General features: G+C 38.0%; 1 protein-coding gene across 1 annotated transcript; it reads left to right on the plus strand.

Moving 5' to 3' along the window:
* The first annotated feature begins 10,721 nt into the window (after nt 1-10,721).
* DDX53 (DEAD-box helicase 53) lies at nt 10,722-12,887 on the plus strand. Its single transcript, XM_035289049.3, is given in 2 exon segments — nt 10,722-12,225; nt 12,227-12,887. Coding segments are annotated over 2 exon segments (1,887 nt in total). The 5' UTR covers nt 10,722-10,821; the 3' UTR covers nt 12,710-12,887.
* The last annotated feature ends 1,785 nt before the right edge of the window (nt 12,888-14,672 follow it).

Raw genomic sequence — 14,672 nt, forward strand, 5'->3', positions numbered from 1 at the left:
TAGCCTTTTCACTTGCAAATCAAAGGCTTAGAAGAGATACTCCCCCAAATCGATCCTTTATACCCCTACAATCCCATGATTTTAAGAATTGTTGTTTGACTTTACATAATGCAAAATGATACAGATAATATTGTTTCTGGAAAGCCCTTCAAATGTTTCAAAACAGGGCAAGGTTACTGTTCTTTTTTAAATGAATGCCAATATATTAATACTTCTGTAGGAAGTAGTTGGTAAGCAATAATTTCTCTGAAGGGGCTTATTGCAGGTGCTAATCAGCTTACACTATTTTTTACTGTCTGTGCTGAAAACAAATTAATTACTTCAGTAGCCTCACTTCTTCATAAACCTAAACAATGCATATCCCTACTCTGTGAAGAATAAACTAAATTTGATAGAGAAAGTTTTAATGCATAGCTAAAGACAGCACTATAACCTCCTTGAAAGAACTCAGCACTCTCCTCCCTCCTTTTAAACAGACTTTCCTTTTCTGAAACTGCTAATGATCGGTTCTTGTATCCCTGTGATTCTCTCCTTCATCGTATATTCTCCCACATATTTCCAAAGACTCTTAAAGTTCATTTTCTTCCTACATTCATAAGTAATTTTCCTGAAATTTATTGGATCCTTACCAGAACAATTCCAATAATCTGTCCCCAAGTCTTGTTTTCCAGAAGCATTATTTAAAATTAAGACAGTGCCTTTGTGCTTCAGGTACAAGATATATAAAGTTCTCACTCCATCATTACAAAGTACCCTGGTGGTCTAATCATCTGTCAATGAAATTGTTTCCCTTAAAGTATGTTTCCCCATCATTCCACAAAAAGGGCATTCTTTATTATTATTATTATTATTTTAAATGGAGTCACTCACTCTGTTGCCCAGGCTGGAGTGCAGTGGCATGATCTCAGCTCTATCTCCTGGGTTCAAGTTATTCTCCTGCTTCAGCCACCTGAGTAGCTGGGATTACAGGTGCACATTACCATGCCTAACTAATTTTTGTATTTTTAGTAGAGATGGGTTTTTGCCATGTTGGCCAGGCTGGTCTTGAACTCCTGGCCCCAAGCAATCTGCTCTCCTTAGCCTCCCAAAGTGCTGGGATTATAGGCATGAGCCACCATGCTGGGCCAAAAAGGGCATTCTTGATGGTCATTGATGATTTTCCTCTCCAAAATTCAGTAGTCTACTTACCTCCTGTCCTTTGGAAGAATTTTATATTGTCTACCAAACCTCCTCGACAAGTTCTCCTGCCTTATTTCCTATTATATAGCCTCTCTCTTCATCTAACTTCCTGTTCCTCTCTTCTCATTATCTAATCATGTGAAGTCTCTAGTTCCTTAAAAATGTTCTTTACCTGTCTTTCTTACTATTTACTAGAAGTATTCAATTCCAGTTTCAATGCTGACTTCTATGCTGGCTATTCTCAAATCTCTCTTCCTGTCTTCTCATCTGAACTACAGTCCCAAATCTCAAGGTTCAGTTAGCATTTTTACTTGTATGCCCCCACCCCACCATAAACTGGACATGACTGAAGCCAAACTCCTCTGCTTCCCTTCTGCCTTTACTATTAAATGGCTTCAAGATTCGCTGCCTCAGTAAGTCTCCAACTTGGAGGATTGAGTCATCTTTAATTAAACACTCTTTTTATCCTAGAATCAGGCACCAAACAAAGCACATTTTTCCCTAGAAACTAGGATTAGGCCTTGAAATTAACCATATCCATGTTTAATTTTATTAATGTTTAAAGTTATTTACCATAACTTTGCATGACTTTGGATATATTACATAACATCTCTGAGCTTTGATGTTTTCACATGATAAAAGGAGAAAAATATATGCTATGAAGTTGTTGTGATAATTTAATGAAATAATACACTTAAAATGTTTGGCATATAGTAGAACTCAAAAAATCTTAGTTGCTTCTGAGACACCATTTTTCTGTCTGTTCCATTCTCTGAGTTCCCACTGCTAAACTGCCACACTCTGTTCAAGTCCCTCAGTCCCATGTACTTGAAATACTGAAAAGAAAGCCTCCATTGTTCAACCCCACTTCCCTGCCGTCTACTTTCTCCAAATGAATCCAATTCTCTAATTAATACCATTAACTCCTTCATTCTAAGTATTTGCCACTGTTTTACCATACTAATTTGATAGTTTACTGACTATCTTTAAGGTTCCTAAAAGTTCCCTTTCCCTTTCCCTGACCCAAACCATCCTTCTCCATTTAGTCTTTCTCCTTAACCTAAATCTTCTCTCTAGTCCTCCAGGCTGCCCTGATTTCTTCGCAAAGGCCACATTTTTTTTTTCCCGAAACTTAAACATCCTTCTATCTCTAATTTCATACTTGTACAGTATCATATCAGACCTACTTCCCTTATAGGTCTTTGCATCAACTGTCCAGCCTCTCCAGCCTCCCTTCAGTCCTTCTTGCCGGCAACCATGATTCACACCTAATAGCATTCTAATTTGTATTTGTTTGCAAAACTGTCTTAGTCCAGTCAGGCTGCTGTAAGAAAATGCCATAAACTGAATGGCCCACAAACAACAGGAATTTATTTCTCACAGCTCTGGGGCCTGGGAAGTCCAATGTCAAGTTACCAGCAGACTTGGTGTCTGGTAAGGGCCCGCTTCCTGGTTCATAGATGGTAGCCTTTTCACTGTAACCTCACATTGCAAAATGACATGGGGTTTCTCTCAGGCCTGTTTTATAAGGGCAAGCTAATCCCGTTTACAAGAGCTGTACTTCCATGATTTAGTCACTTTCCAAAGGCCCTATCTCCTAACACCATCACATTTGGGGTTAGGATTTCAACATATAAACTTCAGAGGAACAAAAATATTCAAACGACATTTAATGTTCCAGATCAGTTCTTACAAGCACTTCAGTTTCAGATATAACAATAATATTTCAAAGCCCAATTAGGCTACTAGGCATTAGATTTACATTCTTTCTAGCCCTAGGGAAGACCTCTAATTTGCAATCCTTATTTCATTTTTGAAAGTATATTTTGCAAAAGATAGCAGGGCATAATGTTAGAATAAACAAAGTTTAAATTGAATGAATTTAGATTTGGGTAAAAAATGTATTTTCCTTATTTTTTTTTTCATTTTGATATGTACCAGTGGAAACTGTCAGGAAAATCCTTGGACAGGGAATCTCCATGGCTGTCTCTCTATACAGACAGTTTCTGTAACAGGGATAATTGATACTTGGAGAGTTCCTACTATGAACCAAGTGGTATAACTTTGTGTGTGCATATGAGACAGGTACTAGTATGCCATTCTACAGACAGCAAAACTAAGACAAAGGAATTTTGGAATTTTCTCAAGGACTCACAGTTAATAAATGGTGAAAGTGATATTTGAGCCCAGTTATTCAAGGTCCAGTGTTCTTGATTGCTAACCACACACACTGCTGCTACTGCTTTAGACTCTGTGGTATGAGTATGATTCTGTGCACAAAATAAACACACCAATAGGTACAATGATAACAGCAGCTTTGCCATAATATAGCACATCTATTGAACAGACTAATGGCCAGATATATGTCATTCCAAGAAGACTATTTCTATAAAGAGTATTTATAAATTGTAAAGTGCTGTACAGATGAAAAACCAACGGTAGTTATTATAATCGACAATGCTAACTGGAATTCTATAAGTCAAGTTTGCCTAAGACCATCACAGCAGACTTATTAAATAAAACACTATCCATATCATTTCTAAGGGAGTCCCATATATGAAACTATTTTAAGCCAGCAATATTAACTTATCTTTAAGAGAATTTTGTAGAAATCAGAGTGATTGAAAACTGGCTGAATTCACTGCCTGCAACTACAGCAGAGGGGCCAAACTGTTACAAGGAAAACTAAGAAACAGAAAGAAATAACTTCATCATCAACAAACTGGACGTCCACTCAGAGACCCAATCTGAAAGTCAACAACTACAAAGACAACAGGTGAATAAATCCACAAAGATGGGAAGAAACCAGTGCAAAAAGGAGGAAAACACCTGAAACCAGAACGCCGCTCCTCCTACAAGGGATCAAAACTCCACGCCAGAAAGGGAACTAGGCTGGATGGAGAATGAGTCTGCTGAATGGACAGAAACAGGCTTCAGAAGGTGGGTAATAAGAAACTTCTGTGAGCTAAAAGAACATGTTCTAACCCAATGCAAAGAAACTAAGAACCTTGAAAAAAGATTTGATGAAATGCTAATGAGAATAAACAACTTAGAGGAATATAAGTGAATTGACGAAGCTGAAAAACACATCACGAGAACTTCGCAAAGCATACACAAGTTTCAACAGCTGAATTGACCAAGCAGAAGAAAGGATATCAAAAGTTGAAGATTAACTCAATGAAATAAAATGAGAAGGCAAGATTAGAGAAAAATGGGTAAAAAGGAATGAACAAAGTCTCCAACAAATATGGGTCTATGTGAAAAGACCTAATCTACTTTTGATAGGTGTACCCGAATGTGACAGAGGGAATGAATCCAAGCTGGAAAATACTCTTCAGGATATTATCCAGGTAAACTTCCCCAACCTAGCAAGGAAGGCCAATATTCAAGTCCAGGAAATACAGAGAACACCACAAAGATATTCCTCAAGAAGAGCAACCCCAAGGCATATAATGGTCAAATTCACCAGGGTTGAAATGAAGGAGAAAATGCTAAGGGCAGCCAGAGAGAAAGATCGGGTTACCCACAAAGGGAAGCCCATCAGACGCACAGCAGATCTCTCAGCAGAAACCCTACAAGCCAGAAAGGAGTGGGGACCAATATTCAACATCCTTTAAGAAAAGAACTTTCAACCCAAAATTTCATATCCAGCCAAACTAAGCTTCATAAGTAAAGGAAAAATAAAATCCTTTGCAAACAAGCAAGTACTCAGAGATTTTGTCACCACCAGGCCTGCTTTACAAGAGCTCCTGAAAAAGGCACTACACATAGAAAGGAACAACCAGTACCAGCCACTCAAAAAACATACCAAATGGTAAAGAGCATCAACACAATGAAGAATCTGCATCAACTAATGGGCAGAACTGCCAGCTAGCATCAAAATGGCAGGATGAAATTCACATATAACAATATTAACCCTAAATGTAAATTGGCTAAATGCCCCAATTAAAAGACACAGACTGGCAAATTGAATAAAAAGCCAAAACCCATTGCTGTGCTGTATCCAGGAAACCCATCTCACATGCAAGGATACAAAAAGGCTCAAAATAAAGGGATGGAGGAAGATTTGCCAAGCAAATGCAGAGCAAAAAAAAAAAAAAAAAAAAAAAAAGCAGGAGTTGCAATTCTCCTCTCTGATAAAATAGACTTTAAACCAACAAAGATCAAAAGAGACAAAGAAAGACATTACATAATGGTAAAAGGATCAATGCAACAAGAAGAGCTAACGATCCTAAATATATACGCACCCAATACAGGAGCACCCAGATACATAAGGCAAGTTCTTAATGACTTACAAAGAGACTTAGACTCCCACACAATAATAGTAGGAGACTTAACACTCCACTGTCAATATTAGACAGGTCAATGAGACAGAAAATTAACAAGGATATCCAGGACTTGAACTCAGACCTGGACCAAGCAAACCTAATAGAAATTTACAGAACACTCCACCCCAAATCTACAGAATATGCATTCTTCTCAGCATCATATCACACCTACTCTAAAAGTGACCACATAATTGGAAGTAAATCACTCCTCAGCAAATGCAGAAGAACGGAAATCATAACAAACAGTCTCTCAGACCACAGTGCAATCAAGGTAGAACTCAGAATTGAGAAACTAACTCAAAACTGCACAGCTTCATGGAAACCTGAACAACTGGCTTTTGAATGTTGACTGGATAAACAATGAAATGAAGGCAGAAATAAAGATGTGCTTCAAAACCAACGAGAATGAAGACACAACATACTAGAATCTCTGGGACACATTTAAAACAGTGTCTAGAGGAAAATATATAGCAATAAATGCCCACATGAGAAGCAAGGAAAGATCTAAAATTGACACCCTATCATCAAAATTAAACGAACTAGAGGAGCAAGATAAAAAAAAACAAACTCAAAACCTAGCAGAAGACAAGAAATAACTAAGATCAGAGCTGAACTGAAGGAGATAGAGACACAAAAAATCCTTCAAAAAATCAATAAATCCAGGAGCTGGTTTTTCAAAAAGATCAACAAAATAGACCACTAGCCAGATTGATAAAAAAGAAAAGCAAGAATAATCAAATAGATGCAATAAAAAACGATAAAGAGGATATCACCACAGATTCCACAGAAATACAAACCATCATCAGAGATTATTACAAACAACTCTATGTACATAAACTAGTAAACCTGGAAGAAATGGGTAAATTCCTGGACACTTTCATCCTCCCAAGCCTAAACCACGAAGAAGTCGAAACCCTGAATAGACCAATAACAAGATCTGAAGTTGAGGCAGCAATTAAGAGCCTACCACACAAAAAAAGCCCAGGTCCCGATGGGTTCACAGCTGAATTCTACCAGACATACAAAGAGGAGCTGGTACCACTCCTTCTGAAACTATTCCAAACAATCCAAAAAGAGGGACTCCTTCCCAAATCATTTAATGAGACCAACATCATCCTGATACCAAATCCCGGCAGAGACTCAGCAAGAAAAGAAAACTTCAGGCCAACATCCATGATGAACATAGATGCAAAAATCTTCAATAAAATACTGGCAAACTGATTGCAACAGCTCATCAAAAAGCTAATCTACCATCATCAAGTAGGCTTCACTGCAACAGCTCATCAAAAAGCTTATCTACCATGATCAAGTAGGCTTCATCCTGGGGATGCAAGGCTAGTTCAACATACACAAATCTATAAACGTAGTTCACCACATAAACAGAACCAAAGACAGAAACCACATGATTGTCTCAATTGATGCAGAGAAGGCCTTTGACAAAATTCAACAGCTCTTTATGCTAAAAACCCTCAATAAACTAGGTATTGACGGAATGTATCTCGAAATTTGATTCTTTTCATCTTTGCCTCTCTCCGCCCTAGCATCTTTTAGCCAGCTGCTACACTAGAAAGCATCTAACTGACAAATCCACATTTTTGTGCTTTGTTTTTCCAGAGCACGTTACTAACATACCAAGCCATAAGCAGCAAGGGTACATATTTAGTGGGAATATTTCAGATGCACTAAATAAGCCCACTGTAGAGATACTTGGAGCAAAGAATATCACACTGGTGGCCCTTAATTTAGCTGACAAACATTTTTTCCAACTCATAAGGCCAATCATAAATGGTAATGAATCATCCTGACAGCACAATCTCTCTCAGTTTCTTTGATATCCATCAGTTCTGTGTCATCACAGTAATTCACCACAGTGAGTTCCACTACAAAGTGCACTGCTGTCCACTCAAATTTTATAAGTACCCCTCTCCCGACAATATGACTTTTCTTCAGTTCACTTTTATGGCTTCTTCTGTTCTTCTGTATCAACCACATAAAACAAGAATAGAAGCAAGTCACTTCATAGTAAAGGAGTAATGCCCTCTACCATGTTCTTGACTGTCTACAAGTCAAGAACTGATGGTTCTAGATTTATGCTTTCAATAATTTCATGAGTACCGTTGGTCAATTCCAGAAAGAATTTGGAACCACGATTTTACTTTCTCTGTAATAAGAGAGAAAACAAAATTATCTCCGATTTACCCAACGCCTGTAGAATTCTATGGTTCTGTAATATTAAGTATTATTCAAGTAAAGATGAAGGCATAAAGACAGAGAAACATAATACATTCTTTAAGGGATAAAAGCCACATGTACCTAGACAAATTCCCTTTTAAAATAGTTAATAAACTAGAAGACATTGAGAATGCCTTAAAATTCCTAATATAACTCATGGAGAAGTATGGAGGAGTTGTAACATGACTGGATCAGAATAAATCTGCTTGAACAACCAGATTAAAAAAACACATGGTTAGGTAATTTGTATTTATCCAGAGCAGTGTTTTCCAAATTACATTCCAAAGAACGTTATTAATTGTATAAAATAAATCATAAGGATTGCATTTAAATGGTGACTGAGCCCTTGAGGGTTATCTGCACTTAGTGGCTCATTTCCATAAAATAGAGCATAGAAAGGGAGAAATAATAATTTTACAGTGTATAAAACCTGAATAACGTGAATTATCCAGGGGATAGAAGTTGACGTTACCAGAGACAGGTCACACTGACATCAGGTACCTATCTCCCAAATGTGATGTGATGAAACAGGCTCTCCACCTCTGTGATATTTTTTTCCAAAAGCCCATAACCCCAGTCTAATCTTGAGAAGTTACATCAAGCATACCTTTTGAAGGATATTCTACAAAATTCCTGATCATTACTCCTCATAACTGGAAAGATTATGAAAAATAAGAAAAAAACTGAGAAACACTCACAAACCAAACATAATGAAATGTAGTATGATGTCTTGAAATAGATCTTGAAACAGAAAAAATACATTAATGGAAAACTGTAGTATAAAGTCTGGAATTTAGTTAATGGTAACATACCACTAGTGTTTTCTCATATTTGACAAATGTATCATGATAATGTGATATGATAAGATTAGAGGAAACTGAAACTGGCTGAGGCAATATGGGAACCTCTCTGTATTACCTCCATAACTGTTCTGTACATCTAAAATTATTCCAAATAAACAGCTTATTGATATAACTGATGAGAATATTCATCGGCAAATTTGTTTAGTGAACTTTGGATGAAACAACTGATCTTTCTCAGTGTCTATAATTATCATAGCTTCTGGAATATCCAATAAGCATTGTGACTGTAACAGAGAGAATATACGATGCTGTGTTTCCCAAACATATTTGACGAGAAATCTTTATTTTTCTTCAAATAGCATAATTTAGAAAAAGTACTGACACAGAGAAGTTTTCTCCCGATGTGTCAGATTTCTGTCCTATAGTAGACCATGATCAAATTTTAATCAGTGACTGACTGAAGAGAGAAAGACGCTATGAACACTGAATTGGCAGAAGACGTGAAACTAGAGGCCAATGTGATGGATGAGAGAATGATCATTAAAATTATATTTAACAGACTACATCAATAGACCAAACTTAACAAGGTAACTATGAAAGGATACATATACAGCCTTCCTAGGCTAAGCAAATTAAAAAAAAAAAAAACCAACTGAGTAAGTAGGAGAAGCAAGAATTTAAATGCCCGTCATGTTACTGTTACAGGAGTTCTTAGGTCAAATTAGAATTGTCATTCTCAGTAAAGATGCCCTAATAGTAGTAGTAAGACCATTTCTGCAGATTGTTTGCTTGTTATTTTTTGTTTGTGTGCATTTTAGTTCTTTGTGCTATACTGTAAATGGTCCTCAATGAACCGTTTCCAGTGGAGAGGGAATAGGATGACGTGTGTCTTGGAAACCATGCCATAGAAAGAAATGTCGAAGAAACCGGGAACGTTGCCCTGGTGCACAGAAACCTTTGCCAGAGTCCAGGCACAGTGGCTCACACCTGTAATCCCAGCATTTTGGGAAGCCGAGGCAGGTGGATCACCTGAGGGTCAGGAGTTAGAGACCAGCCTGGCCAACGTGGTAAAACCCCGTCTCTACTAAAAAGACAAAAAAGTAGCCAGGCGTGGTGGCAGGCGTCTGTAATCCCAGATACTCAGGAGGCTGATGCAGGAGAATCACTTGAACCCCAGAGACGAAGGTTGCAGTGAGCCAAGATGGCGCTATTGCACTCCAGCCTGGCCAACAAGGGTGAAACTCCATCTCAAAAAAAAAAAAAAAAAAAAAATAGAAAAAAAAAAAAACCTTTGACAGATCCTTAAGTACACAAGACTACAGGAGAATCAAGCCTATTCTATATAACTTCAGAAGTCTGAAGAAGGACTTAAGGGCAAGAAGCCACACATTTTGGTTCAAAAATACTTTTGTAACCATTAAACACCCTCATAATGGAATGGATATTCTTGAAATGAAGAGAGCTCCCTGACTCTGGGGCTGTCTAAATAGAAGCTGGACATCCCTCAGTCCAGACTGCTGCTAGAATGTCTTCTATGTGCACCTAATAAATGAGTTCTACACAGCCTTCCAGTGCTAAGGTCTCAGAATCTATCCAACCACAGGGAAGGAAAAAAATGAAGAGGCACTGAGAGAAGTCACAAACCAGTTAAAACAGCCCCTAAAGTACCTGAGGTACCACTCTACCTCTCTTCTAACCATCACCCCTAGAGTGTGCACCGAAGAGATTTCTGATTAGTATAATTTAGGTCACACTAGAGGACAGGGAAGTGATGAGTTTATCTTGACAAAGTATTGTATTCACTCCAAAAGAAATCTGCCGAAATAAATAAACTCACAAACATATAAATAAGTAAATTCGTTTTTCTTTAAATCCACTATTTTTTTCTCTTAGAGAAATAAATGGCTTATATAAAGGACAATGTGTATATGGTATATATGTTTAAGGCCTGCTTCAAGGTTGCTCTCAAGCTGAGCCAGAACTATTGCGAGAAGAGTGAAAAGGATACCCAGGACACAGAAGTTAAGGTGGCAGTTACTCTTGGGGTGCTGGCAGGGTCAGCCTGTGAGAGTGAGTGCCTCTTTAAATTTGCGTCACAGACGCCTGCTGACCTCACCCCAGTCCAGGCCCTGCGATTGGTCAGGCCATCAAAGCCTCGCCCCTGCTAATCGCTGCTGCCGCCATCTTTGCTGCAGAGAACGCCGAGGAAGACGCTGCAGACCTGCCTTCCCAACCGTATGTAGGCGAGAAGCCAGTGCTGATACTCCCACTAACCCATAATGTCCCACCAGGCCCCAGAGTGGAAGAGGGCTGAGTCTAATTCAAGCGATCTTGGGGCCAGCTGGGATGGCAGAGGCAGCAGAGGCAGGGGCTGGAGCGGCCCCTCCGGCCTTCAGGGACCTAGAGCAGCTGACTCCCGTGAACCGCCATTGTGCTTTAAGATAAGGAGCAGTATGGTTGGTGCGGTAATTGGTCGCAGTGGATCCAAAATAAAAGCTCTAGAACGGTCAACAAACACTTTAATACACATCGTAAAGGGGGCATCTGAAGCAGAAGTAAACGTTTTTGGTAACAAGGAAATGAAAGAAAAGGCCAAAGCAGCCATAGAGACTCTTATTAGAAAACAGGAAAGCTACAACTCAGAATCCAGTGTAACTAATGCTGCATCCCAACCTCCTATTGGAAGAAATGTATGCCGAAATGACAGTGTTAGAGAAGCGCGGCCATCGTTAGATTGGGATCAAATTAGGGCTAGCGGTCTGGAGAGGGAAAAGAGCAAATGGGCAGATTTACCACCAATCAAGAAAAACTTTTACATAGAATCCAAAGCAACAAGCTCCATGTCTGAAATGCAGGTGATTAACTGGAGAAAGGAAAATTACGATGTAACATGTGATGACTTGAAAAGTGGGGAAAAGCGTCTCATCCCCAAACCTGCTTGTACGTTTGAAGACGCTTTTCAGCAATACCCTGATCTTTTGAAAAGCATAACAAGGGCAGGATTCAGAAAGCCAACACCAATTCAATCCCAAGCATGGCCAATTATTCTACAAGGAATAGATCTTATAGGAGTTGCACAAACTGGAACAGGGAAAACGTTGTCCTATTTAATGCCTGGGTTTATTCATCTTGATTCTCAACCAATATCTAGAGAGCAAAGGAATGGTCCTGGGATGCTGGTTCTTACACCCACTAGAGAGTTGGCTGTTCAGGTGGAAGCTGAAAGTTCAAAGTACTCATATAAAGGTCTTAAAAGCATCTGCATATATGGTGGTCAAAACAGACAAGAACAAATAGAAGACATTAGCAAAGGTGTAGATATCATTATCGCCACTCCTGGGAGGCTGAATTACCTACAGATGAATAATTCTGTCAACCTAAGAAGCGTAACTTATTTAGTTATGGATGAGGCAGATAAAATGCTGGATATGGGATTTGAACCCGAGATAAGGAAGATTTTAATGGATGTGCGCCCAGACCGGCAGACTGTTATGACAAGTGCAACTTGGCCAGATACTGTTCATCGACTGGCACATTCTTATTTGAAAGATCCTATGATGGTTTATGTTGGTACTCTGAATCTTACGACCACAAATACAGTGAAGCAAAATATAATTGTTACCACAGAAAAAGAAAAACGAGCTTTTATCCAATAATTCATAGAGAACCTGATGCCAAATGATTCAAGTCATCTTGTTTGTCCACCAAAAATACATTGCTGATGACTTATCAAGTGACTTCAATATCCAAGGCGTATCTGCAGAAGCACTGCATGGCAACAGAGAACAGAGTGACCAAGAACGAGCATTAGAGGACTTTAAAAGTGGAAACACAAAGGTACTGATTACAACTGATTTAATAGCCAGAGGCCTTGATATTAATGATGTCACGCATGTATATAATTACGATTTCCCATGGAATATAGAAGAATATATCCACAGAGTAGGGCGCACTGGACGGGCAGGAAAGATGGGCACATCAGTTACCCTCATCACTCAGAGAGATTTAAAAATGGCTAGTGAATTGATTAAAATTCTGGAAAGGACAAATCAGAGTGTTCCGGAAGATCTGGTACTAATGGCTGAGCAATACAAGTTAAAACAACAAAAGAGGGACACAGAGAAACGATCAAGAAAAACTGGAGAAAGATGCAAGGAGTTTTACTGATGTTTAAGTTGAAAAGTTGTACCAGGCTACTAGCAGATTCCAGGCATGTTAATGTTATGCAGTATTGAATATACATAAGGAAGTATCGGAAACATACTGGCCATTTGAAGAAACAACTAATTCTTAAATAATTCTGCTGAACTTTCAATGTTGTGTCTGTTCCTTAATAAAAATAAGGCTTCCCAAATGAGAGAATGAGAGAATTTGTGAAGAAAAAGCAAATGTTATATATTGGTTAAAGTTTAATTTCTTTTTTAAAATACTTTGATTTTAGGTTTGGGGTATATGTGAAGGTTTAGTTACATAAGTGAACATGTGTCACGGGGGTTTGCTGTACATATTATTACCCAGGTGTTAAGCCCAGTGCCCAATAATTACCTTCTCTGCTCCTCTCCCTCCTTCCACCCTCCCCCATAAAGTAGACACCAGTGTCTGCTGTTTCCTTGTGTTCATAAGTTCTCATCATTTAGTTCCCACTTATAAGTGAGAACATGTGGTATTTGATTTCCTGTTCCTGTGTTATTTTTGCAGTCTGCTATGTCCATTTGTCTTCTCTAAAACACTTGGTAGAAGACAACAATGATGCTTTTCTAGCTTTCAAATAGTACTAAATTGAAGCATAGCTTCATACTTATCCAGTCAAAATATTCTTTTTCCCCCCAGCAGTTGGTGCCACAACAGTTCTTAAAGTTATTTCCACTATCATTCTCCACTTTTTTTAGTTCATTAGAAAATAAATGCTAGATTTTTTTAGAAGATTCCACAATTCTGTTTTTTATCAGAATGATGTCACCAACAGAGCAGGATGTCTGACTCACTGGGAATCAGTCCTTGTATGCATTTTGTCACTAACCCTTGGTTAAAATTCTGAGAAAGTTGCTTCCCTTCTCTAGGCCTCAATTTCTCCACTCATAAAATGAGATAGTTGTATTAATTAATTTAGGGGTCCCTTTCACCTCTAAAATTCTGTGATGACTAAAACTGTATACCCAGCCTTGGGTTAACACTTCCTTGTCTAATCTAGGGGAAATTGCATCCTTGTATAGTAAATTGAACAAAACAGTCCTTTTCAATGACAAGAAAGTGCATTCTGCATTTTTATTGATTTTGCAATGTAACTGGTCGGTTTTCCTTTAATTCTTTGCTTTTATTTTCATCAAGTTTTATTTTAATTCAATTGGTCCTGGGAAGGTCAAAACCATAAATGTTCACATATATCGGTGAAAAAAATTAAGGTGAAAGAAAAATTCATCTGCTGGGAAAAACATTAAAACCAATCAAATGGCATTTTTGCCATAAGAAACAATTTTAGTAAAACTCTTCCTAATTTCCTTTATAATTCTACCTCTTATGCCTTATTTAGAAGCAATGTGCTTCTCACATCTCCAAAAAGACATCCTCACAATGATGCTAAGTAAACTTTAAAATTTAGTGTTCATGAAAACATTAGAATTAGTTATTTCTGGCAAAATCGAGAAAAAATAAGGCAGCAGTATTTTTTCCTCAGCTTGCCTCAGTTGTAACTACAAATAGGCCAGAAAATATGGGAAAGAAAGAAGTAAACGCTCTAGGTATAGGTATTTAACGTTTAAAGTATGGACTTTAAATGCTTTTTGAAATGTAGACCTCAGTATCTCTTGATAAAATCAATAACAATTGTTAACATTTGTGAGTGATACACACCTGGTGCTTTATCTCACAATCTCTAATATTTGTAAGAAACCCACTCAGAAGGTAATCTTACCCCTGTTTTGCAGAGGATGGAGCAAAGTCAGAGGAGCTAACTTGCCTAAGGTTCCTAAATCTGGTTAAAGAGAAATTAAGTTGTATTTTCACCAGGAAGTGCTTGATTCCAATATTTATATATTTTGAAATTTCAGTATAGTAATTATGTGTAAGGCAGTATGCTTGTCTTGAGGTTCTCTACAAGTTCAGATTTAGTGAAATAGAGAAGTGTGTGCAA

The sequence above is a fragment of the Callithrix jacchus genome, chromosome X (genome assembly GCF_049354715.1).
Source record: "Callithrix jacchus isolate 240 chromosome X, calJac240_pri, whole genome shotgun sequence".
In the NCBI taxonomy this organism is placed as follows: domain Eukaryota; kingdom Metazoa; phylum Chordata; class Mammalia; order Primates; family Cebidae; genus Callithrix; species Callithrix jacchus.